The 24577-nt window shown below is 41.9% G+C and overlaps 1 protein-coding gene across 1 annotated transcript in view; it reads left to right on the top strand.

Moving 5' to 3' along the window:
- PTPRG (protein tyrosine phosphatase receptor type G) overlaps positions 1–24577 on the top strand; it is a 370232-nt gene that overhangs the window by 61096 nt on the left and 284559 nt on the right. Inside the window, exon 2 of the mRNA XM_015875220.2 lies at positions 19733–19837. Coding sequence (XP_015730706.1) covers positions 19733–19837 — 105 coding nt within the window. The remainder of the gene's footprint in view (positions 1–19732; positions 19838–24577) is intronic.

A 24577-nucleotide genomic window follows, 5' to 3' on the forward strand; every position in this document is an offset into this window, starting at 1 on the left:
ATGATCCCTCTGCTGCATGGATGCCAGGTGCATAACTGAGTGGTGAGAGGTGGCACTTTGATCCTTGCAGAAACCAGGGAATGGAGAAATATCTATAGATCACTGGAGAGTCACAGTGATGGCAGGATTACCAAGTTCTGGTTCAGTGCTGACTGCGGCAGCACCCTGTGTAGATCTATTCAAATCAGCATTATATTGTATAGTATTTTTGAGGTTACTTCTTATAATACAGGAAAGACTGGCCAGGTGACTTTTAAAACACACTTGGATTTTTCACAGCACTTTACAGGAGGAAAAGTTGTCTTGAGGTAGTGAGAGTGGTGGTGATGTGAGTTGGGTTCTGTCATTGGTTCAGTCAAGCAATTCTGTGGTTAAAGTGTTCTCAGACCTCTACTGTAATCCTAAGTTTAAAAAATAGAACTTCTATTTTAAAACAGCCTTTAAAATAAAACTGAGGGGGGGAAGTACATCTTCCAAATTAGCTGAGTCAGCCTGGGAACTTCTGTTATCCAATGTGATTAATTCTATGGAATGCAGCTTGTGAGTCAGAACAGCGCTGGAATGTTGGGGGAAGAGGAGAAGAGTGTATTAATTTATCTTCCACGCAACAATTTTAGCTTGAAAGTTCTTCCTTCTCCTTGCCTGCTCATGTAATAGCACATAGCAGTGGATGAAAGATGTAGAGTAAGTTAGCTGGTAAACTTGGAGACAAGTTTGATGGTGATGAGATAGCTTTGGAAATGGGGAGAAATCACCGCTGTTACTGCAGCCATGGACCCATATGCAAAGTAGATATTTTTGCTAGCATAGCGAGTCTCCTTCCCTGTGGTTTTGAATAAAAGTTTATCTGTTGTTGTATACTATGGTCAAAGGAGAAGAGTCTGTGAGGTTTTTGAGCAAGTGCTAAGATGTCATGCTGATACCTATGGTGGTGTGACATGAGATTCCTTCTGCAGTGCCTCACCGTGACTGGAGCTTTGCCTTTGTTTATGGTGGAGCTTGGGTGGTAACCTGGAGATAGGAGCATGTCTCTCTGTTCTGTAATGTAAATCCTAAGTGCTGCTGTGGGATTTTTAATAGTTAACTGCTTTGACGTCAGCATATTAAACTGCAGGATGTCCCAAAGGTATTGTGAATTAACTTAATGATAAAATTTAAAAACATTTCATAAGAATATACCTATACCAGCAGGACAGACAATGGGGAGGAAGAGGAAAAGGAAGGCAATGTTTTCTTGCCGGGGCTTCTAATAAAACCCGTGTAATTGAATGTATCCTAATGTGAACAGCACTTCATGAGAGCAGATGAGCAGAATGGCGATCAGAGCCAGGCACTTCAAGCTTAAAACCAGGAACAAGGGCAGTAAACATACCTGGTACTAGGTAGCCAGATAGCAGGAAGTTTAAGACTTAATAAAAATGAGTGATGTTCTTTCTTTAGGAGCTCAAAAAAGAACTGCCTTGATTCCTGTAGCATTGTATCATGTCCTTTCTTTGTCCTTAATCAGCTGCAGCAGAGGCTTGGAGTTCAATACATATTGACTTAAAGCATATGCTAAAGTCTGAACTACTTGGGTTTCAAAACTTCAGTTGTCAGGAGCAGCATACAAATTTGGGTTAAGATATCTGTTCCTTTAAGGTTGCTTCTGCAGCGTAGTCACACTTTTAATTCTCCCATGTTAAACACTGAGCTGTTTAATAATCCATGCATCCCTACCCTCTGAGCAGCTTGTTGGAAGAGCAAGCATATAACTTATTGCAGACCTCTGATCGCCTTTAGAAAGGCACTGTCTGTGTCTATTAATCTCAGTAACATTATATACACATAATATATTGATAAAATGTTAATGACCTAACTTAATGCCAATAAAACCAGGAAATGAGGGTGTAGGAGTTCAAAGAGTAGCAGTCTTGAGCCTTCACTCTTACTGGTTGGTTTATTTGTTTGCTTGCTGACTTTTATTTCTTCCCCCTACTCACTGCAGCAGACCGTAAGCAAAAGTGCACATTGTGCCCAGATTCTAAACCAGCTATTCTCAGATCAGAGAATGAGAAATGTCCTCAGACTGGCCAGTGCACAAATGTTTTGCTGTTCTGATCTCCCTGGCCAATTTGTGCTGCTGGTCGGGCGCCTTCTGTGCACATCACTCGTTGCGCCAGTGCTTCACCCAACAGCCACTGCCTGCCCTGCCCTTATTGGCGGTGATTGAGTTGTCTCAGACCATGCCAGTCACTGACTCCTTGATTTAAAAAGCAGCTGGTAGCTTAACAAGTTTTCCACTGGGAGTAAGAGCACATGGAGCTGCACGGTCTTATTTGGAACCTCTTAGAATACATCTACTTATCAGTAAAAACAACAGCAGACACTTTTAAATTGCTGCTGAGCCAAGTGTTGCTGCTGCTGGTCCCTGTGTAGCACTGTAAGCTTGATGGATTTCTGTCGCTGGATCTCAGAAAAATGCAGTGTGGTGAGGTATGCTGGCTTGCAAGTATTTCAATTAAAACTTAAATCTGAACTCTGCAACTCATCAGATGGACGGGGGAGAAATAGAGCAACAAAAATCAATATGAAAAATAGTTCATGTTAATGACATTTAACAGTCCTGCCCTGCGGTGCGTTCTCACTTGGGGAGGAGGGGAGTGTATTGGCTATTGAAATCTCACATAAAGTGTGAAATGAAGAATGTGTGCTGGAGGGCATCAATATAAATCTCGTAATATACTTTAAATTTTTTTCCCCTCCTAATTAAACCAAACGAAGCTTATGGTGATCCTCATGGGATTTTCTTGAGAAGTGGAAAAATGAACCGAGTCTGAATTCTGTATATTGAAAATTCTGTATGTTGAAGGTTAATTCTAACAGATCAAAATGCAGACATGTTGTAGCGGGGAAGTTATTTTCTGCACTCACCCAATTAAATGTTAGAAGCTGGATAATAGAATAATTGTAGTTAGTCAATTGCTACGAAGTCATAATAGCTTGAGTACAGTGAAGACTGTAGGCAGTGAAATGCCGGTGGTAAAATAATAAAACCATTATTTCAATAATAATCTCAAGTTAATTAGAATAAGGCAGTACAGAACATTTTTAATGCTGGACGAAAACAATTAGCATAGTACTTAGTAACAACAATATCCTTATTATCTGGAAGACAAAATAGGATTAATACAGCAGTAAAGCATTGAAACTGTGTGTCAACAAACAGAGAGGAAAGATAACTTTGTCAATAGCTCCCAGCAAAAATGGTGGAAACCTCCACCTCCACACAAAGGAAAGCTTGGTTGTAGCAGATGTGCCCGAGTTTTTCTTGCTATGAATGTGGTCTTTTCCCTATGCTGAATGTTTATTTGTGGATTCGTTACTCAGAAAATGTCTTAAGTGTGTTCTGATTATTCCTCCCCCCTTCCTTGTTTATTTTCTTGGCAGGATTCAGACATGATATATCTCCCACATGTCCTCCTTAGTACAAAATAACTTAAAGCTTGAGGGATTATTTAAACTATGGTCTGACTTCCCGCAAGCACAGACCTGAAGATTCTGCTGGTTGCTCCCATGTTATTAGGCTGACATTTGAAGTCAGGTATCCATTGTAGATGCCTCAAGTTTCTTTACAGCATACAGTAGGCAGCGTTCTGACCCCATCTCTTCTTAATGATAGGGTGAATAACTGCAGTATATTTTGTCGCAGTTGCCCTGATAGAGATCTGGAAGGCTGAGAATATGTTTAGCATTCAAACCTATAGCTACAGCAAGCTTTCCTTGGGGATGTGCAAGCATGCTCTTCTTGCTTGCAGAGAATAGTCAAGAGCAAAATGCTGATTTCATTTTACAGATCTTTATAGCTGCTTTCAAGCTACTCTACTGAATGTTACAGCCTTCTCACTTTGGTGCTTTTGTCCCTTGTGGGCTCTTGGGAAGCTGTTCTGTTTTCAGGTTGTGGGGTGGAGCAGGCGCTCTTCCCTTCTCCATTACTGGCAGTGCTACTCAGGAGGAAAATGAGATTCTCCAGGAGGGAAAACAAAGATGAGCTGTGATTTCTGTTTTTTAATTATTATTATTAATTGAAGTCCTTTAGGCTTCATTTTCTCTGTGCTTCTTATGTGCGTTTAGTTTCAGACTAACCTGAGAGCAGGAAGTTGGTTGGCTGCCTCCTCATCCTCCTGCTGAAATTTTAGGAAGGATGCAGATTGAATGCTTCCTAATGGTTTTTTGCTTTTCTGTATGCTGCTTTCTTATTCTAGAAGAACCTGTCTAGAGGACTTCTTGCTTGTGTTGCTGAACCTTGCATTTGCCAAAAGCAAAGCTGAAGAGGTCCTATGGAGACGCAGGGGTGGAAGAACGCATGGCTTCCCTGCTGAGACATTCAACAAGTGCAAATCAACCCCACTCATTATGAATGTTGTAATGCAGCCATCTAATGTTAGAGGCTGTCAGATGTATGGTCGAGAGCTGAATGTGAAATGGTGACCTAAGTGGGAGAAGCCTTGAAGGCTTACAGTGTAGAGAGGGAATGGGGAAAGGCAGTGGGAAGCTGATAACATGAAGATTTTGGAGCTTGGAAGTTGTTACTCATCACAGTATAAATCAGTGTCTGTGACTTAGCTACACTTCTGAAAACCAGCTCTTCCTTGAGAATCTTGGTCTTTATCTGTATGCACAGCGTATGTATTTCCTTGCAAAGCATGCTTGCATTCTGGCAGATATACTCCCAAATGTTGGTAAAAGAAAGGCAGTGGTTTTGGAGAAAGTTGGCTGTTGAGACAAATACCAAGCATTCCTGCATAGCTACCAATATCTGGATTATAATATCTGCCACATTGCAGTTATATTTTGCAATTTAAGCCCCAAGACATAAATTCAGGAACTGCAGCGTAGTCAATAAACTAAAAAACTGCTTGGTGTGGATAATTATGGCACTGATCTTACATTATATTTTAACCTACGTGAGACCCTGCTGACTTGACAATGTTAGTTATTTCCGTTTCTTGTAATGCGTATTACGTTGCCTTGGTCTAGAATACGGGCCAAAAAAATGGGTCATGGATCGGTTCCACTATTTCTGTTCCTATTTTAACAGTCCTGTTATTTCCTAACCGCTGTTTTGTATTCTGAAAGAAATAAAATAATCTGGGAAATGCACTGTCGGAGGAAATGCTCTAAAAAACACGAGTTTAGTTTATGAGAATGGGATCTTAGCATTTTATTCCTTTTTTATTATCGTTTATGATTTTGCTGTGAGTTGTGCCTTCCTCTTGGGTTCTATGACTGGGAATAATGGCTGACATTTGTTTGGGGAATGTGGGATAGCAGAGAAGGTTAGGAAACTTCTCCATTCTGTCATGACAGTTTCCTCTTTTATCTGGGTAAAATGAGAATCCTAATGAGATGTGTCCTATGATTAATTTGTAGCATTTTACCTTCTGTTAATTATAACATACTGTCTGGGGAATCAGTAAGAGGGCAAAGTCTCGCACACAATCAAGCGTTTGAAAGAATCAAAATACATAAGCTAATTCCCACAAAGCCATCTCGAAGAGAGACATCTCCCCGAGGCCCTTTACACAATGGGAAAGCTCTTATTTTCAGCAACATCCTAATGTCTGTGTGTTACTTGAGATTTTCGTGATGCTGTCAGCCGCTGCAGACATATGGCTCCAATTGATTTGCCCTGACAATAACAGTTACCAGCACTCATTTCTCCACACTCAGAGTGAGGCACATCTGTTATAAATTTGTTGACCGTCAAGGCCCAGTAAAGACCTATCTGAAAAACATCCATTTCTTTTTGCTCTCCCCCACCCCCTGGGTTCTGAAGCCTGGCTGTGGCCTGCTGTCCGAGAACTGGCTCTTTATAGGCCATCCACATGGTAATGTGTACTGATTTGTAATCAAGAATACTTTGTGACCAAATATATCCTGAGTTTATTTGCATGCTTTTATTCTGTGAGTTCTTCTCAACTGTCAGAAGGGTCTGGGGAGTCTCTTAAGGACCATCCTTCAGTTCCTTAGTCTATAGATTTTAGTGCGTGCACTTCTACCTCTGAATGACTAGCAGAGGTTTGCTTTGAGTCTGGGTTAGGAGATTCCACTGGAAGCTATTGTGGAAGAAAAGGGGCTTTGTCTTTTCTTGCAGTAGATCAAGTACCTTGAAATGCTTCTCCTGCTAATAAGCAAGTGTTACCCAAGTACATGCAGCATGAGGTTATGACTCTGCCACCCTAACACCTTTGTTTCATGCACAGTCTTCTGTTTCCTCTGTGGCTGAACCCTGGGTTGCACCTTCTGAACTAGTGCCATCTGAACTTCTGGATCACTGTGTCCAGCTATGGGAGGACAACTCAAACCAACTGCCTGGATGGAACGCTCCACTGCCTTTCAGGATCTGATCCTGCATTTTAATCCTGATTTGGCTGGTAAACCTCAGATAATACCGAACAATGACTTCATTTCTTTGCATCTGTTTTTCCAATGCTAACCACCTTTGCAAAGATCTGTGGTATCTAACATTCTACGGGCCTGTGTAAGAGTTTTTTTTGTTGTGGTAGAAGACCTTTGTGTCTTGCTGGTAGTGCTGGAGTGACTTTCTGCTGTATGAGAAGCATGAGTTGAGTGGAATGCAGCAGTGAACAATCTCTAAGGTAGAATGTTGGGGTTGGGTTTTGGAGCACTGCTTGGACTGCTTCGTGTTCTGCTCAGTGCTGGCCAAGTAGAGTAGTTTTGCATTTTCTTTTGAGTTTATGTGAAAGCATTAAAACTTCCTTTGCTGGTTCTCATTCAGTGGTTGAAGCTAAGGATAAGTCAGGGTTCAGACTGCTGCGAAGGAAATAGTAATTTAAAAGAAAAATCCCTTCCCTCTACTTTAAATTTAAAATGAAGGCGGGCATCTCTGCTCCTCCTGTGATAATCTATCTTTTGTTTTTAATACATCGTATTATAACATCATAAATAGAAACGTAATCTTATTAAAAGGCATGCAGCAAGTGCTACTTTATTAGAAACTTTTTAAAAAGAATAATTTACCAAGTTGAAATATTAATATAGCTGTCTGGAAACCATAGGTTTTTAGTGATCATTTCTTGAAAAGGAAATTAAAGTAGGTATATTTTGAAGAAGTCTGATTTCTGATAGTGCCAAGCTTTTACTAGCATAGCCTGGTGCTGCTATGTATTTTAAAATATGCTTAAAAGCTATTTAATTTAACATGTATTCAGATGATTAAAAATACATATATTACCTCTTCCCCCCCTCCCCTCGTTTTTTTTTTTTTTTTTATTAAGCTGGAAGCAAATTACCTTAAGTCTTAATTTGAACATTTCTAGGGTTTTATATAGTACAAATAAACTTGGGTCAGCACAGGGCCCTTATTGATGAATGGCAATGCAACACCTTCTCACTTACCAGCTCTGGAAGTGCATGAATGTGGTGCATAGTGAAAAATCTCAGCTGTGTTGGCTCTCAGTGGCAGTTAAGAAAATGGAGACTTTTCAAGAATTCTTTCCTCCCAACTTGATGTATTGTAGTACTGTGACCTGAGAAACGCCTTATTTCCTTTCCCTGCCCATCCAGAAAATAACCAATAGTTATTGATTTCTTGTTGCTTAATGCGCTGCAGTAAATTTACACTTAAGATTTTCAAATGAAGTGTCTCTAAATTAAATTGAGGCCTGGTTCATTTGCACTTAACACAACTCTGCTGCAGTGGAGTGGCTGACAATTGTGGAAGTGGCCTCCTGCTCTTTTTTTGTTACTGATGTTATCTAAGTTTGGAGAAGCTGATTACTGATAAGAAAGTAATCAGTGCCATCACTTTTGTGAAGAGTGCTTGGTGACAGCATGGCAGTCCCTGTCCCAATGTGCAATAATCTTTGTCATGGGCTGCTCTGTTGGGCTTGACGTGGAGGAAACCTCTGAAGTTCCCATTCCTTTGGGGAGGTGTTTCTGTGAACCTGAGACGGGATGATCTGTGAGGTCCTCACTGCTCTTTCCCCAGCTTTCTGTCAGTGTTTGACATGAGGCATGTTGGGGCTCTCTCCAACAGTGGTGGTTGTTTGCAGAGATTTCTGTAGGTCTCAAGTGGTGTGTTGTGGACTTGCTAAATCCTGGTAGATTCTTGTAGCCATAAATCCTAGTGGTTCTTCATATCCATCTTAAAAGGATAATGCTATAGCTGGAAGCGTAGCTGCTGGCAATTCCTTGGTATGACAGAAGATGTGTTTAAGCTAACTTCTTATCTCTTGTTTGTATCTTTTAGTTTCTTTCAGAGCAGTACAGTAATGAGGGATATACTCTGTGGGGGTGAAGATGGTCTTTGTGTGTACCTGCTGTGTTAACATGGCTAAAATCAGCTGCCAAATGGCTTTGCGTAGTTTTAATATTGGTCTTTATTTTCCTGCTGCTTTAAATCTAATCACATACAGCAGATAATATTTTGCTAATCGTTGCTAACTTATTTTGTATCTATTTAAAGTGCTGTGGTCAAATTGGATTTGGTTGTCGGTTGGCAAGTAGCTTGAGTAAATAGCTGCCTCCTTGTCATGCATCAGATTGTTCATCAGAGAAAACTACAATGTCGAGTCTCATTCCCCGCCACCCCCCTGAAATTTTGATGCATGTTTTTTGAAGAAGTCATGAAAGGATTTAAATCCAAAGCTGAAAAGCCTGACTGGAACTGATTGCTTTGAGCTTCTTGTTTACAAAATAAGATTCTGGGGTTAAAAAAGACGGACAAATACTTGAGGTTTTTCTTATGGCACAGTCTGATTTCTCTAGCAAAGTCTGTGGTGTTATATGCAGAATGTCAAAAAGAATAGCAATAAAAGCATATTTAATGGTGAGCAATTTTTTTTCCCAAGGAAAAATGACTTTTGATAGTCTGTGCAGTATTGATGGAGGTTCTCTGTAGTAGTCAGATGCAGCTTTGCTGATCCCTGTAATGAATAGGACCGGTGCTGTCACAGAACAAACACTGATGTTCCATCAGTGTTTAATGCATCGGTTATTTAAAAAGTCATTTCCTTATTGTAATGTATCTTTAAATTGTTTAGAATAAGGCTGAATACCTGTTGTGATATTAATATCTGCTTTTTGTGGACAAACTGGGACAGAGAACTTTGCCAGAAAGAAATCTTTCAAGCACTGTATAAAAGGATGAATTTGTTTTTAACGTTGATACCAGCTCTGTAAGAACAGATATTGTTACAGTTCACAATGAAAGCATAAAAGAATCATAAAGTACGGAAACAGCAGCTGTGAAGCACGTGAGTTTTGGAGTTAACTCACCTGGGGGGAGCTACTTTCTGGAGTAGTTAAGCTTCCTGTGGGTATAGAGGACCATTCTAGGGCTGAGTCAAGTGGAGACTCAGCACAGCATTGTGTTGTAATTAAATGGCCTACCCAGCCTGCCTGGGAAGTGAGAAACCTGCAGCAGTTGACAAATTTGCTTTGCAGCTTGGCTGAAGTCATCGTGAGAGTTCTTAGAATCCTTAAAAACAATTAGGTTTGTCAGGCTGTGAACTGCTCGCTGAAGCGGTGTTCCATGGGCACAGCGCTTTTGTTGTGCATTTTAATAATTCAAATGCTTGTCGTAACGATAGGATTAGTGACACTGGAAGGTAGGGGATGCTGCAGAGTTGACTTGTGTAGGAAGGGAACAAGCTTCTGTGCTGGAGCCTTCCTGGAAAGCACTCTGTAAGGGATGCTGAGTGTGCAGCTTTCCAGCTTTCTTCCACCCTTGCTTGGGCTGCTCTCTGTGTTGGCTTGGCATGGTGGATCCTGCTGGAAGTAGCTGGGGATGCTGCTTGCCTCTGCTGGTGACATTTGTGCTGTGTTCTGTGCTGACACTCAAGCAAAGCGCGTGGTGTTGCCAAACCTTGTGCAAAATGAGCATCTCAACTCAAAGCTGTGTCTTGCTTCAGAGGTAATGTACGAGTTCCTACTGTGCCCACCCCAAGGTGAAAGCATCCCTTTGTTCCTTACAAGGCTCTTCACCTCATTCTCTTTCACTCTTGTGCAGTGAGAGCACTTCTTGCCTGAAGATCAGCGGTTCTCAGAGCTCTAAAATCTCTTGAGAGACTCGTTATGAAAATTCTTGTATGAGACAAGGAGGTGGGGAGTGGTGTGTTCAATACATGCCCTGAACCAAGGCAAGGCCAGGCAGGGCTGAGAGCCGCTTTGGCTGGGTTGTCCATGCCACCAGCACTGGAGTTCAAGGTTGGTATTGAAGCTGTTGTGATTCATCCCCTGCCCTCCCTGACCACTACCTTTAGATTTTAGTTGGAAAAACACAGAGGAAGATTTCTTTTTTCTTTCTTTTTTTTTTTTTCTTTTTTTTGAGTAATGGGCCTCAAACAGCATGTGGCACTGCAGTGACAGTCTTGCCAAAGACTGTCTAAATCTGAGTTATTGCTTCCAGTATCTCTGTGCGTGTGCCCCAGGATAGCAATTGCCTTTTTCTGCAGTGGTATTGCAGCATGAACTTTCATCTAATTCATTATCCACCCTAATGCTCAAGTCTCTCTGCATTACTGCTTTCAAAACAGCAGTCTCTCACTTCATTCCTGCACTGATTATTATTTCTCCCCAACTGCATTGCCTTACATCTATCTTCTGTAGAATGTCTCACTTACATCAGCCCATTTCGCTGAGCTTGCCAGATAGTTGAATATTTTTGAGGCTTTATTTTTTTGCTTGCTTACCCTTCTTTTGATTTAGCATCATTTGCATTTACTGAGCATGGCATTTGTGTTGTCCTCCAGATGGTTATATCGGTGTTGTACAGGGAAGAAGTGACCGCTGGCCTTTTCAGGTTGTGCTGCGTGCTGTCTCTGTATGATTATGAAGTGTGCATTATTGCTTGCAGTTCTTATCTGTTTGCTTCATCTGAGTGCAGTTACTGTTCTTCTGTTCTTGCTGCCACTGCCTTAGCAGTCCAGCTCTCAGTAGTTTGGGGTTTGGTGTTGAGATCATTACTGCCTTCTCTGGGGACAAATGACCAAGGAACAGAGAATTGGTGTTGGACACAGAACAGCACCAGACCTTCCTGCTGGGAAACGTCCAGAAAACTTCTTTTCTGGGTGAAACGCAAATGGGGAGCTGCCAAGTAAATAAGGACTTTTGAGTTGTTTCACAGATGAGCTCTGGAGCATTTGTTGAGTCTTTGAACAAAGCAGCTCCCATGGAAGAAAAGGAGGAAGTTTTCAAAATGGCGGGTCCTGTTTTGGGGGCATATATCCCCAACCAGGAGCTCAGTCAGCACAAAAATCTCCACATACCTCAGTTTCCACTTCAGATTTGTACTTTGGGAAATAAATGTGGGTAAAACCCTTTGCTATGAAATCTGTATCTGATGCAAGTTGTCAGCGTGGAGGGATTTATTTGAAAAAGAAACCAGCAACCCTATTTTATAGATCGTAAGCCAAATTAAATACATTTTTACGCAAATAAACATGGATGGTTGTTTGCTTGGCTCGACTCAGTTTAAGTTTGATCCTAAAATAATTTCTGTGGATCTGGCTGGAATTGCTGTCACATGCTGGAGGCACTAAATCTGGCTACCTGAGCGCTGCAGATCTGTTTCAGTGCAGAGTGATACAAATCTAAAATTATTTCTGCTTAATCCGGGGGAACGTGCTTGTTTCTGCTTTTCCATCTTTCCTCCAGGAGATTGCACAGCCCTGGGTGGTAAGACCTGACTGCAAACTGAGGGAGATATCTCACAGTGGGACTAAAGCATTTCTCCTTTCTTTTCTTAAATAGTTCGTTATTGAGCTTTCCACCTTCTGCATTAATTCGAGAGCCTGAACCAAATAACCAGGAAGAGATTGATGTGGCCTCACATTATTTCACACAGTCAATAAATTGTTAAATGGGCCAAAGGACACGGGTTAAAAAAATCATTTTGTATAAAGAATGAGGGATTTTTATTAGCTGACAGAGCCCCTATCTCTGAAGACTTTATAATGGGGCAGGTTTGATCCTGAGCCACGCAGTGGGAGCAGCTCTGTTGGCTTCATAAAGTGCTTCAGGTTTCCCAGTGTGAATGAAATGAGTTGTGCCCTGTGTTGTGTGCTGGGTGAGTGCTCAGCCCAGAGTACTGGAGGCAGCTGGGTTTGGTGGGCAGCCTTTGGGGAGGGGGCTGCTGGCAGCACCCATGCTCTGCTCTCCCACCAGGACAGAACTGGCACCCTCTTAAGCAGGAACACTGTCTGACCTAGCAGGCTTTTAATATCCTGTGTACTTGGTAGGATTGCCCTTATTTAAATGCCAGGAGAGACAGGGGCAGAGGATGCTATTTGAAGTGTTCTGGGATTACAGTGGTAATCTTGTATCAGTGGTCAGGAGAGTAGTGAAAGCAGAGATGATTAAATGTATGCTTGTCTGCACTGTAACACCTTTGTGGTTTTAATGGGATGATGAGGAAATGGAACTGTAAGCTACCTGTGGGGAAGCATGAGTGTGCCTGGTGAGTCTGCAGCCCCAGAGCACAGTCAGGGCTACATCATGATGCTTATTTTGGATACTTTGATCATTTTTATATTCAAGGTACTTGGTGTATGACTTCTGGGGATGTGTTTTGGAAACAAAAGGCTGTACTAAGACAAATACGAGCAGCGGATACAAGCAAATCACGTTTCCTGAGCTTCGAGGTGAAAGTGGTGATATTGTATTAGTTTGTGTGTTTCTGGGAGCATTACTAGCTTTAGTGATGAGAAAATCGGTGTCATTCTGCATTAAACAAGGAAGTGAAGCTACAAAATGCTCCATTAAGGTCACATTTATTTGCTGTTCAGAAGGTTGTTCTTCTAATGCTGTGCATGCTGCAGCCCCTAATTATGGGAGAATGAGTGATACAGGTGCTTCCTGCCGCGATGTTTTCTGTTGTAAAACCCTCAAGGTTTACTTGCTTGCAGTAGAGGAAGAAGTGAAATAAGGCCCCCCTTTTTACTATTGTTAATTGAGCCTACAAACAGGTCACCATTATATATGTAATGCTCACGTTTCCCAGATAAATTGTGCTGGGAGGAATGAGACCCAGCTGGCCCCTTCTCATTGTGCTTGTGCTGGTAGAATCATGACCGTCCTGCACAAGGACATGGAGCTGCCCCTGGGCTCCAGCTGGCTCCAAACTTGCCTTTGGGAAGCAGCATGGAGTCACTGGAGCTGACTTTGTGAACAGCTATTTTGCTCTGATACCTGGGGCTTTGTTGTCCTGCTTCAGTCTGACCCTGCCATTCTAGGTAATCTGTCCTCTCCCTGTTGTATGCTGTGATTCAGTCAGAGAGCACCAGCTTTCCTGTGCAGGTCAACCTTGCTTGCAAGCCTGTTCTGTGAAGTTTTATTTCTGTGTTTGCCTAATGCATTCTTATGAATAAAATTCAGAGGTGATGTGACCCCTCTGAAGCAGCATATGGAAAGGTGATGAACGAGTGTGAGGATTCCTCCTTTTAAGACATGCAGATAATGATGGTTGACAGAAATCTGAGAGACTGTACAGGATGCACAGACCTACAGTTTTCAAGGTTAAAGTTGTTAGGTGCTCCCAATTACTTTTGTCTGACTACTCAAATCAGAAGTGTTTAAAAGGAGTCCAGTTTTCAGGATGCTGTGTCCATTTGTTGTCTTTCAGGTATCTCAAATTAGATACATTAAAGATCAGCCTGTTCGAAGAACATTTGTCTTAGAGAAAAGTGTTTTTGTCTTGAGATGGAACTGCTGCCGGTTGCCTGTCTGACTTTGCTGCCTTCTAGTAGAAGCACTGCAGTGATGCTAGTTGACATCAGTGGTCCCAGTTCACCAGCCATGTTGTGTCTTGCACAGCTGATGCCATGAAAATCCCAAACCAAGCCCTTTCTAATCTGCCGACAGCATCTGTCTCTTACTGGCCTCCAAAGCTTCTTTTTCTGAGCCCTCTTACTGGGGCACCAGTGATGCAGCTTGGAGTTGCTTGGCTGCTTTGTAATGAGCTTTGCTGTAAAGCTGAGGAAGGACTGTGGGATCTGGCCATGACTGGAGACACTTGGATTTGCAGTTCCCTGGATGGTGCTGGCTATGCAAACATCACTCGTATGATGTGTGTCCTTGGTCTGCTTTGGCTCAGATGTCTCAAGTAGGAGACTTTCTTGTCACAGCATAAGACTGTGCTGAAGATCAGTTTCCTCTTGGTTATCACTAGCCATAATGTTTTGGGACTGATGCTTCACTGTTATGATGAAGTAATAGCAAAACATTACACAACTCACTGGCCACTGAGGTTTAATGCACATAGTGACTGCTACATTTGTGTTTGGGACAAGGGCTTTTAATTTCAGTAGTTAATTGAATCCTTGCAGTTTGACAGTGTATTCCCTGCACCGTTTTAATTTTCACATTGCTGGCTGGTCCCTGTAAAGGCTGAATATACATTCCTGCTTTTTGTTTGTGCCGTTCCCACATCTATTAGATGCATGAACAACAGAACGAGTGGGGTGAGAAGTACTGTGTTGCTATTGAGATGTGCTCATGGAGGAGTTAAGGGTGACAGTCATCTGGGAAAGGGAAATAGGCTGCTTGGCAGATGCAGTGTTCGGATGTCTGTTGTTTCACTTAGTCATGAGAAACTCTTGGTTGTAGCTCCCGTATTTCATTAATGGGAAGCTGTTTGTGAAGATTGTGTGTGCGTTCATGGGAGAACGGACCGTGTCTTTTATCTGATAATCAGAAGAAATCTCTGCATCAGAATCAAAGGAAGAAGTCTCATTCAGAACATAATTTGATGCTGTCTGACCACCATATGCTGTTTTAACTTTCATCATTTTGGCAAGATGTAATCACCCTAAAATGTGGGAAACCAGGCCTGAACAGTCTTTTAAAAGTAATGCACTATCAAAATGGATTAGCTGTGCCTGAATTATTTACAGATTAATTTTCTGTAAAGGGTGGTGAAATATTTGAGGCAAATAGCCTAGTTTTGTTTAGCAAGTTTTACATTAAGCCTAGGCAAGTGGATCTAACCATTATTTATTTTAATTTTACAGAAAAAAATCCTATTACAAATGTATTCCCTATCAGTTTTTTTCCTCCTCCTTTTCCCTTTCTGTCTCTCTTCACAGCAATTATTTAAAGAAACTGCCAGGTAGCCTTAGCCATTATCAGCAGAGCACGTGTTAATGTGCAGCACTGCAGCACCTTCACCTTACCTGCCTCTCTTTATCACAGTGCTGTTAAGAGCACCTTTACTGCTGTGCATTTTCCCTTTCTTCCGTCTCCCCCCATGAGGCCTGAAGCATTGTGTTTGCAGATGGCCAAGCGTCTTGGCTCACTGATCTCTTAAACTCCATAGCAGAGATGATATAAAAGCCCTTAAGGTAATGTTCCTGTGCTTCCATCCCTTTTAAAACACACTGTTGTGCTGTCTTCCAAAAAAAAAATAGCGGTTTCCTTGGTTTTTAATAAGTTTCTTTCATAGGAATCAAGTTGATAAGGCACTAATTGCTGGCATTCCTTATTATTTAGTGCTTTTTGGCTAAACGCTGCCAAGATTTTTCCTCCCTATCTTAAGAGTTTTCAAGTGTTAACAGGTCTCCACATTCCAGGTCTCCTTCTCCAAAGATATCCCAGTTTTCCATCAGTAGGACCAGGTTGAAGCACATCACTCCAAGCATCCCCATCAGAGTCTTGGGCTATGGCAGTCTCAGCTGCCAGGGCAGCCCACAGCCAGAGCATGAGCTGGGCTGCACGTGTGCTATTGGCTCTCCACCACTGTAATCAGAGTGCCTGAAAACAGATTTGGGAGCAACCCATTTCTTCAGAGAAGTCTTAAATATTCTGAGTTTGGCACCTCTCTCTAGGTAAACGACTGCCATAACTAATGATTTCACCATTCAGAAAGAAAGTATTGATCTTAAAAAGAGTTTTTTCTTACACAGCTGATGGCTCGATACCTTTTAAACACTAATGCCCAGGGTATAATCTCTGTGAATAGTATAATAGCTTTATATTTAAGGTAGATTGGGGATAAAATTTTGTGTATTCATGTGAACTACGAATACCAATAAGGTATTCAAGCAGGAATTACCTAATCATGCCTCTGAGGGCACTTATCAAATAATTTTTATTGGAAACTTAATATATGGAGACAGTGTGAATGGGAAGCTGATCAGAATGCTGAGGAATGTCCCAGCATCGCATTGCTTTGCTGTCTGCAGATATGCAGTACGGCTTGATTAATTTAGCACATCATCTAAAATCATGTAGCGTTCAGCGCCGATTAAAGTTATATGAAATTGTGTGTAAGGGATTTCTCCATGTTAGCTGTGAAGGATCCCCTGTTCCCTGCAGAAGTCACTGTGATGGCATCCACACAGCCCCACCGGCTGCAGGTGTCACACACTATGGGTACCGGCGCTGCACCAGCAGCCACAGGACTTGCTTGGGATTTAACTTCATGCTTGTGTATCTGAGTGTCAGGATGGTCCCCTTCTTTTTTTTTAAACTGTGTATTTGCAAGTCTCAGACCATGCATTAGAGCATTCCCTGCGTGCTCCTCTGCCTGCAGCACTGGCGCATTGTATCAAATCAAACCTTGCAGGGTAAGGTCTCCTGCTCTCCTTTCTCCTCCTCTCTGTCTCCTGCTGTGTGTATATCTCCCCACCCCCACCATTCCTCTATTTTCATTGCTCCACTTTGAGCCTTCCAAGAGCATGTTCCTGCCCCTCCTATTGTCCCGATTTCCACTTCCCCACTTTTGCAGGGTTCCCAGAAGATCAGAGCCTCTCCATGTTTGCTCCGTGCTGGACCAGCCCATCTAATTGCTGGCTGTTCTCCAGTCTCCAGTTCTGTGGGAGTGGAGCAGGAAATCACTTGGCTGCTCTGTTCCTGAGCTGTTAACTGTCTCCCAGCTGAGAAAGTCTTGTGGAAACCCGCAGTGAGGAGCGTTAATAACTTAACTCTTAAGTACTTTTTCTAGTACTTGTTCTCATATTATAGAAGCCAAAGATATCAGTTGAGTTTGTCAATTATTTCCATGCGTAACTTCCAAAAGGGCAGAATTGCAATGGTGCACCAGAATGAGTACTTGCACTCTAATGACTGGAGTAAAAAATTCAGCTATATGCTTTTTTAGTGGAAGAGGCAGATTCAGCAATTCTTGGATGCCTGTTACCTTTTCACTGGTGTCATTGTGTTGTCTTGATTAAAGGGCTCATTCCTGGTCCCCCCTGAAACCCAAAGAAAGTAAAATCCATCTGATGTGGAACGTGGGTTTGGCATATGATGAAATATTTTCTTTTTTTTGAAATAATTAGACTTCAATGCTTCTCTTCCAAACTTGTATCTGTTTAAGGTAGAAATGAAGGAGCACAGCAGGCAGGCTGGGCCAGCCAGGGAAGGAGGTGTTGTGTTTTCATGTCAAAGACAGACTATTACCTTCCCAATTCACTGCACGGCTGGAGATCTTGACCCGTCATCCTTTTCCTAGAGTTTCTTCAGTTATCCACTCAACCTCTTATCTTCTGTGCATGGCTAATGGCTGTTGAGTTACTGCACGTCTGTAAAGAGACATCATTAAAATTGGGCTATGTGATGTCATTGCAGGGCTTTATTTAGAACAGTGTGATCCAGTTTGTTTCTTATTCAGTCCTACAGAAGATGTTTAGCAACAAAACCAGCAAGTTCTATTCTACAGTTCTCTTTTCAAGTACTTGAGCTGTCCTTTTGCCTGTGACATCCTTTTTGGTAGAATTAAACCTGGGTATGACATGACCCTTCACTATTTATGAATACAGATAAATGTACGAATCTATTGTGTACATGCAGAAAACTGAAAATGCATATATTTACTAGAATACCAGGTTTTTAATTGTATAAATATAATGCTGACTAAAGCAAATGTTCCATTTCACATTGAAGTAAGGCATTCATAAAAGCCTGGATTTGCATAATTTAATTTTCTGCACAGAGGATACTGCAGATCAATAGTATGATTCATAGCCATTCCATGGTTGATGTGTGGCTCTCTGACAGTGCAAGCCAGGATTACAAAGGGCTTCACAGTTTTGGATGTTTTGCTCTGACTCTGAGCCTTTCTCCTTTCAACAAATACAGATGATTTGAATGAGTTCCTTTCTTTTGATGGTAAAGCACACAGCGGTGCTTACCAAGATGTACCTATAGAAGCAGCTTCCTACTTGGGTAAAATCAGAAGAGAAAATAAGGTATGTGGCATGGAGCTGCCTGCGAACACTCATAGTGCATGCTCCAGTGTTTCTAGTTCAGCCTGAAGTGAATTAGCATCAGGAAAGTTGCCAGTAAATTTGGAAAACTCATTCAAATCAGAGGCTTATAATAAATTGCACAATTAGTGCCTTTGTTAGCGCAAGAGAAGAAACTGATGGGAGCATTCCAAAACCTGCAGAAATCCATGACCCTTATTGCAGGTTGTCTGTAGAGTAGCCATTGGTTGCAGTTTGTTCTCTGCTGCTGTGGCACCAAAGGGTGTATCAACCAGAAGCTTCTTGTCGAGTTCTGAGGGTCTCAGTGCTTGATGTTTGGTAAAGATCTGCTACCAGCTGTAGTTGGCACGGGAGCAGAAGGGAATCCAGAGCTCAGTGACTGTACATGGGTGGAGATGCTTTGGGTGGTTTTCTAAAGTTTTATTTTCAGTAATTCAGCTAATAACTTCCTGATCAAATAAATGGGTTGAGATCAGTTGGACTTCAATTGCTGTTGCGTCGTATGGTGTGTATCTGCTCTTCACATTCTGTGTATGGAACTGTAAGGGGTTGTGGTTTTCTTGGTGTTTATTAGAGCATGGAAGGTTTCAGCTGTGATGTCGGAGAAAAGTCTGTGATAAATTCAAGCTGTTATTGACATTTGTGTAGTCACACAGCTCCCATTGGGTTCAGTGAGATGTACAGAAATACTGAACAAAATTTATGTGCAAACCCTCCTCACCATCCCCCAAAACCAACAGAAAAACACTTCCATATACTTCCATATACTTACATATTTCTTTAAAGGCAAAATTATTTGGGGATCTAAAAGAAAAACCCCAGGTTTCAGTGTATGATGAGTTTTTAATGCTTTGGTTGCTGAATTTAATTCCCTCTAGCTTGTGAAGTTTTACAAGGATTCCTTCTTTGCTGGCCACTCCCTTTCATGTCAGGTGTTGGTATTGCATGCTGGATATTCGAATGACACTCGCAGTGTTGCTCTGGCTGGAAGGCAGCTCTGTGTGTCTGCTTTGCTTGGATGAATCCCCTGTGCTGCAGGCTCTGTGCTGCAGGCTGTTCATGGATTGGTTCCTTCTTGAATAAGGCTGTTCTAAATGATTTTAAATAAAGTTGTGATAGCAAGGATAAAGTGCTTTTGCATTTTATAGTCTTTCAAGGATCTTGGTCATTTTTGCGTAGATTTACAGTTGCTAGCTTGGTAGCTGGTTTTCTGAATGGCCATCTTGAGGTCAGAGGAAGATCAGTCGCATCATGGCTTATGTTTACTTGTGTATATCAGAATATCCTTATGGATAGTCCTGAAGTTAGACTGGCATGCGCCAGATAAGAATAAAGGCATTGGTGTGTTCTACCTTCTCTGAATCATCTTTGAGCATTGGGCCTCCGTGGGTGAGGAGCACACCTGTTAATTTTCTTTAAGCAGTGTCAACGTTGTAGTTTCTGCTCAGCAAAGATTTGAGCTTTGCAGTGTAAACTCCAGGGATTAAAGACCACTTTCCTAATGATTCCTGTTTTTCTCTTCCCAGCTCTGACCGAAGGTTATGTTGGCTCTCTGCATGAAAACAGACATGGTAGTTCTGTGCAGATACGGAGGCGAAAGGCTTCGGGGGATCCTTACTGGGCGTACTCGGGTGAGTTGAATTCTTTAGAACAGTGAAACATGAAATATCTCCAAAACTAAGATTTCTTTGCTTTTTCTTACTACTGTGCTCAGAAATAGGATTTCTGAGCCTTAATTTACAGTGTGTTTTCTGCTGACATCCTTGTGACTTCCTCTGCTGTAATCCGTTCCTTTCTTGCGTTCCTGTCATTTACCTGTAGAGTTTCCCTTATAAATCTGTTCCTTTTTAAGTCTCTTAACATAGCCCTGCAGTGGCATACTCCCATGAACTTTACTTTGTCTAAATGGTGTGTTTCCAACTTTACCATTTGCTTGCTCTGAAGGGTTAGAATGATGCATCCAGGTGACAAGATACTGGAATTTTACCATTAATTTACTGTGATAACACATGCAGATGAGTGTAGTAATGACAGTGAGACCTGTCAGTGCAGTAATGCTCCAGGGTGTGTGATGCTGAGAAGGTCAGATGTAGGATGCATTTCATTATTTGTCCCATTGCACTTACCAGAGCTCTTAAGAAACATTAAGGAACTGCCAGTTCTGCACTCTTACGCAGGCCATGAAATTTCATTGGGAGTGAATGATTATAGGTAAAGTTACAGCTTTTTTCCATTAATACACAAAATACCAGATGTTGCATTTTGTTTATCAGATTCTGAATATAAACTGCTTTGTTTGTGAACGAGGTCATGCAAATGAAATACTTCAGTGCATTTTAGTAACGTAGGACACTCTGCTTTTTGCTTAAAACTTCGAGGTTATCATCAAATGGACAAATGTTGTAAGAGTTAATTCTGTGCTTCAACTTGAAGCAACTCATTTAGATTTTAAGCCTCCAAACAGGGGAAAATAAATAGAGGAATGACTTTTGTGTTGAAATGAATGGGCTATTCTTACTTGTTGTCTTGCAGTAAAATATTGTAAGTGCTACTTGGCAGGTTTATTTTGTTTCTGTTGCTGAAAATTGTGTTTGGAATCTTCATTGCTGGTAGTTAAATCAAAATGTTTGAGAAAAACAAGACTAGTGGAATTAATCAGTTGTCATATATGTCAAAACTCTTTATTTGAGTTACTAGACATTTTAACTTGTATTTTGCTTTAAAGACAAACAAAAACCAAAAACACACACACAGAAACAAATAAAATGAAACAGAAAACAGTCCTACTACCAAAAGTCACAAAATCTCATCTATGCATAGAGGAGTGTTCCTAATTCTATTTTTGTACTGGTGTATGATGACTAATATCATTTGTTCACCCCTCCAGAGGAGCTTTTACCACCCACTAATCCTTTTAGATTTGTGTCATAATAAAGCGTATAGTCCTGATGCGTAATTATACCTTTCCTGTTGGATTTTGCATCCTTTTGTCTATCGATAAAACCTCCTGTTTCTGTGAGGAAAAATAGCCACCCTGTTTTTAGAGAAGTTAGTGACTTCTTGGTCATCAATTGTATGCCATTCCACCTAGTTAGCTCCATCTAATTAGAACCCCTTTTTTGGGTCTCTATTGCTGACAAAAGGAGTAAACTAGGAAATGGAAAAGGTATAAATGATGTATTTACCAGTGCTTATCAAGAAACCAGGTGAAGATACAACCTTTTCTCAGTATGCTTAATCAGGCTGCCATTTGATCTGAGTAACTTAAAATGTCATTCTAGGGGGCAAGTGGTTTGGTACCAGCTCTTGCAGCTGCAGGATGTGAGTTCTTGCTGAAGCTTTCATGACGTGAAATATAGGTGTAAGTTAACAGTGTAGGTACAGTGTGACCTGGCTACATTGGTTCTGAGTAACCAGCATCAGAATAAGGCCATGGTGGAAGTGGCTGGAGGTCTGCTGGCATCCTGAGCCCCTTTGAAGCCCCTGATGCAGAGAGGAGCAGCTCTGTCCCACTGAGCTGCACAATGAGTGCTGGCGGGTCTGTGTGAGAACTGGATGGCATGGGTGTGTGCCAGAGGTGAACACTAGGTTGAAGGCAACATCCCCAGGGTTGCATTTGGGAAGAAAAAGGCCAACAGATTGCTGAGGAAGACACAGTTATTTTAGAAGGAATTCTGGTGGGAGTAAATGGTGGGTGGCACAGCCCAAATGTCAGGCAGGTGTTTTTTTCTAGTCAGGCACATTGAAGAGGATTCTCGAGTTATCTATTTCTTTCTCTTGCATCCCAGTTCCCCAGAGTATTTCCCAGAACCCTGAGCAGGTCTTGGCTAAGCAGTTCATATACTAACGTCAGTCCTGAGGGGAAAGGTTTTGGATGTAACCAGGAAGTTTATATCAAATGAGTCTACGGAGTGGGAAATTTACTCTGCAGTAAGCAATTAGTCTGTGTCACTGGCTTCCAAGCTCTTTTATAGATGTTAACCGGTAGGCTGTTCCCCTTTCCTGTCCTCACATGTTCAGGCCAGCTCTCTTCCAGCTATAGTTGTACAACGGCTGCTGGCTCCAGCCCTGGCAGTTATGGGCAGAGAAGAAAGCTTTCCTGGCCTGTATACTGCTGAATTTAAGTCTTTTCTAAGGGAATTTGCCAACTAGAGTAAATAAGACCGGGACAACTTCTGCTTGCTGTTGGTATACGACCACAGGCAGAACTCAGTGCTGACCAGTAGGCCCACACCTCTGCTAGTTCTGTGTTAGGCTGAACTGTGGCTTTATATTGATTTCAGTTGAGTTCTACTGATTTATAGTCACTGAGGCCCCTTTACGTTTATGGCTACGCCTGCCTGCTTTGCAGGGTTTTCTTATTTTCAGGCTTAAATGTTATATAGTAAATCTTGAGGAGGGACTGGAGAGGTGTGGAAGCAGGCAGCCGGTTGTGGTTCCCCTGCCTGGGGGTGGAGAAGGGCACAGCTGTGTTACAGGGCCCTCAGGTCTTTATCTTCTATGGGGTGTATCCATCCTATGCATATACAGTAACTCCTCTGTAGTGTGCTGAGAACACTGCTGCTGCTCCATGCTCTTGCTGGGGGGAAAATGGCTCAGAAACTGCTTTGATACTCCAGAGATGGGGAATTTTCCTGGTTGCATGGAGGTACTTATGGGATTACCATGTGTTGCTTGTGATGTCACTCTTCTGAGGCACAGGAGCTGAAAAAGAATGAACTTCAGCCACGGATAAGGAGTCAGACACACTTCAGTTCTAACATTTGTATAAGGCACTTAACCTGCCTGAATGTCCTCACGTTCACCCTGTGAACTCCTGTCCCTTGTGTTCACAGTGCAGCAAGCCTCAGAGCCTGTGCTGCAGAGCTCTCCCTTCCCTGTCCAATTGTAAAAGATAGGATTCTGAAACCTTATAAAATAAGCCTTTTGTTTACAGGCACAATTCCAACTGTAACATTTACTCCAACTGAGGAATAGAACTCACAAAAATAAAGAGCAGATAATGAAATGAAGGCCCATTTTAAATGAGTTTTGTCAAAAAGACAGAGGGAAACACAATTGGCCTTTCAGAAGAAACTTCATTAAGTCTGTGCTAGGAGCTCTTTTAAAGCAAATTCAGAAGTGAGCAACCACTGACAACAGAGCACTGTAACTTGTCTCAGGAGGAGATGCAAGAGTGAATGGTTGCTGAGATCTCCTGGATTTTAGGAGTTTTCAGGAAATCTGACTACTTTTCTAGGCAGACTTCTGTGCACGTGGGCATTTACGTATATTGGCAAAGCATTTATTCCACGAGCGTATCTTATGGTTTGCCAGAGCCTTTCCCAAATTGCAGCTGACCACGTTATTTGTAGTGTAATGGGAATGTGAAATGGGCACAGTGCAGCCAGAGCAAGAAGTAGGTGTGGATTCTGGATGTGCCTCACAGCAGTCCTCATGTCTTCTCACTGTTATTTTTTCCATCACGCTAACCGCTGCATGAGGGACAAGTTTGAAATGACTTTTAGCATGGCCTTTTATTCACACAGAATTCAGCATCTTTCTAATATCCACAACAGCGACAGGCAGCAAGCAGCACAGGTGCCTTCCTGTCAGCAGAGAAACGTTTTTGTAGCTATAAAATATTTCTTAAACGTGAAAAAAAATCCTACAGAAACATGGAGCTGGAAGTACCTCATCCAGGGCTTTCTGTCCGTCCCTCCCCTGTGCATTGTGTGCTGTCTCACAGAGCGTAATATTCCAGGCTTTTGAAGATTACTCTCAACTGTCAAGTGTTGCATCTATCAGTGCTGAAAACACTTTACCAGTGACCTGATCAGACCCTATTTTGCCGTGCAGTAGCCTCAAAAAATGGTTAGCGAGAGGGTCAGGACTTCAGAATGATATTCTGTTATGAGATGCTGAGTCAGATGCTTGTATCAAGTTAGCAGCTCTAAAGGGTCTACCTATAGCCACTCTAAAAATATACCTACACTCATACATGTCTCTTTTTTCTGAAAAAAAAACCAAAACTGTTATGCAACATTAATGTAACAGTTGCTGTGGTGAGATTATATAAAGCCAGCAGTAGCTGAGTGGAAACAGCACTCTTTCCTCTGTTACTCAAATCAGGAGGCTCCTCTTGAGGAGCTGTTAGATGTAAGTGAAGATGTATTAACATGTATCACAGGGCTTGGAACTGGGGGCTGTGCTGTCCGGGGGCAGGATGCTACAGGTGACAGTGCTTTTGTCACTGGAGTTTAATAGATGTACCCAATGTTTGCACCACAGGGCTGGGCCACCTTGCTCTCTTGGTGTCTGTTCTGCTGCTCAGCCCTAGTCTTGCAAGCTGACTCATGCAAGGAATACTCTCTTCTAAGTAATCAAAACCA

The sequence above is a fragment of the Coturnix japonica genome, chromosome 12 (genome assembly GCF_001577835.2).
Source record: "Coturnix japonica isolate 7356 chromosome 12, Coturnix japonica 2.1, whole genome shotgun sequence".
Lineage (NCBI taxonomy): Eukaryota > Metazoa > Chordata > Aves > Galliformes > Phasianidae > Coturnix > Coturnix japonica.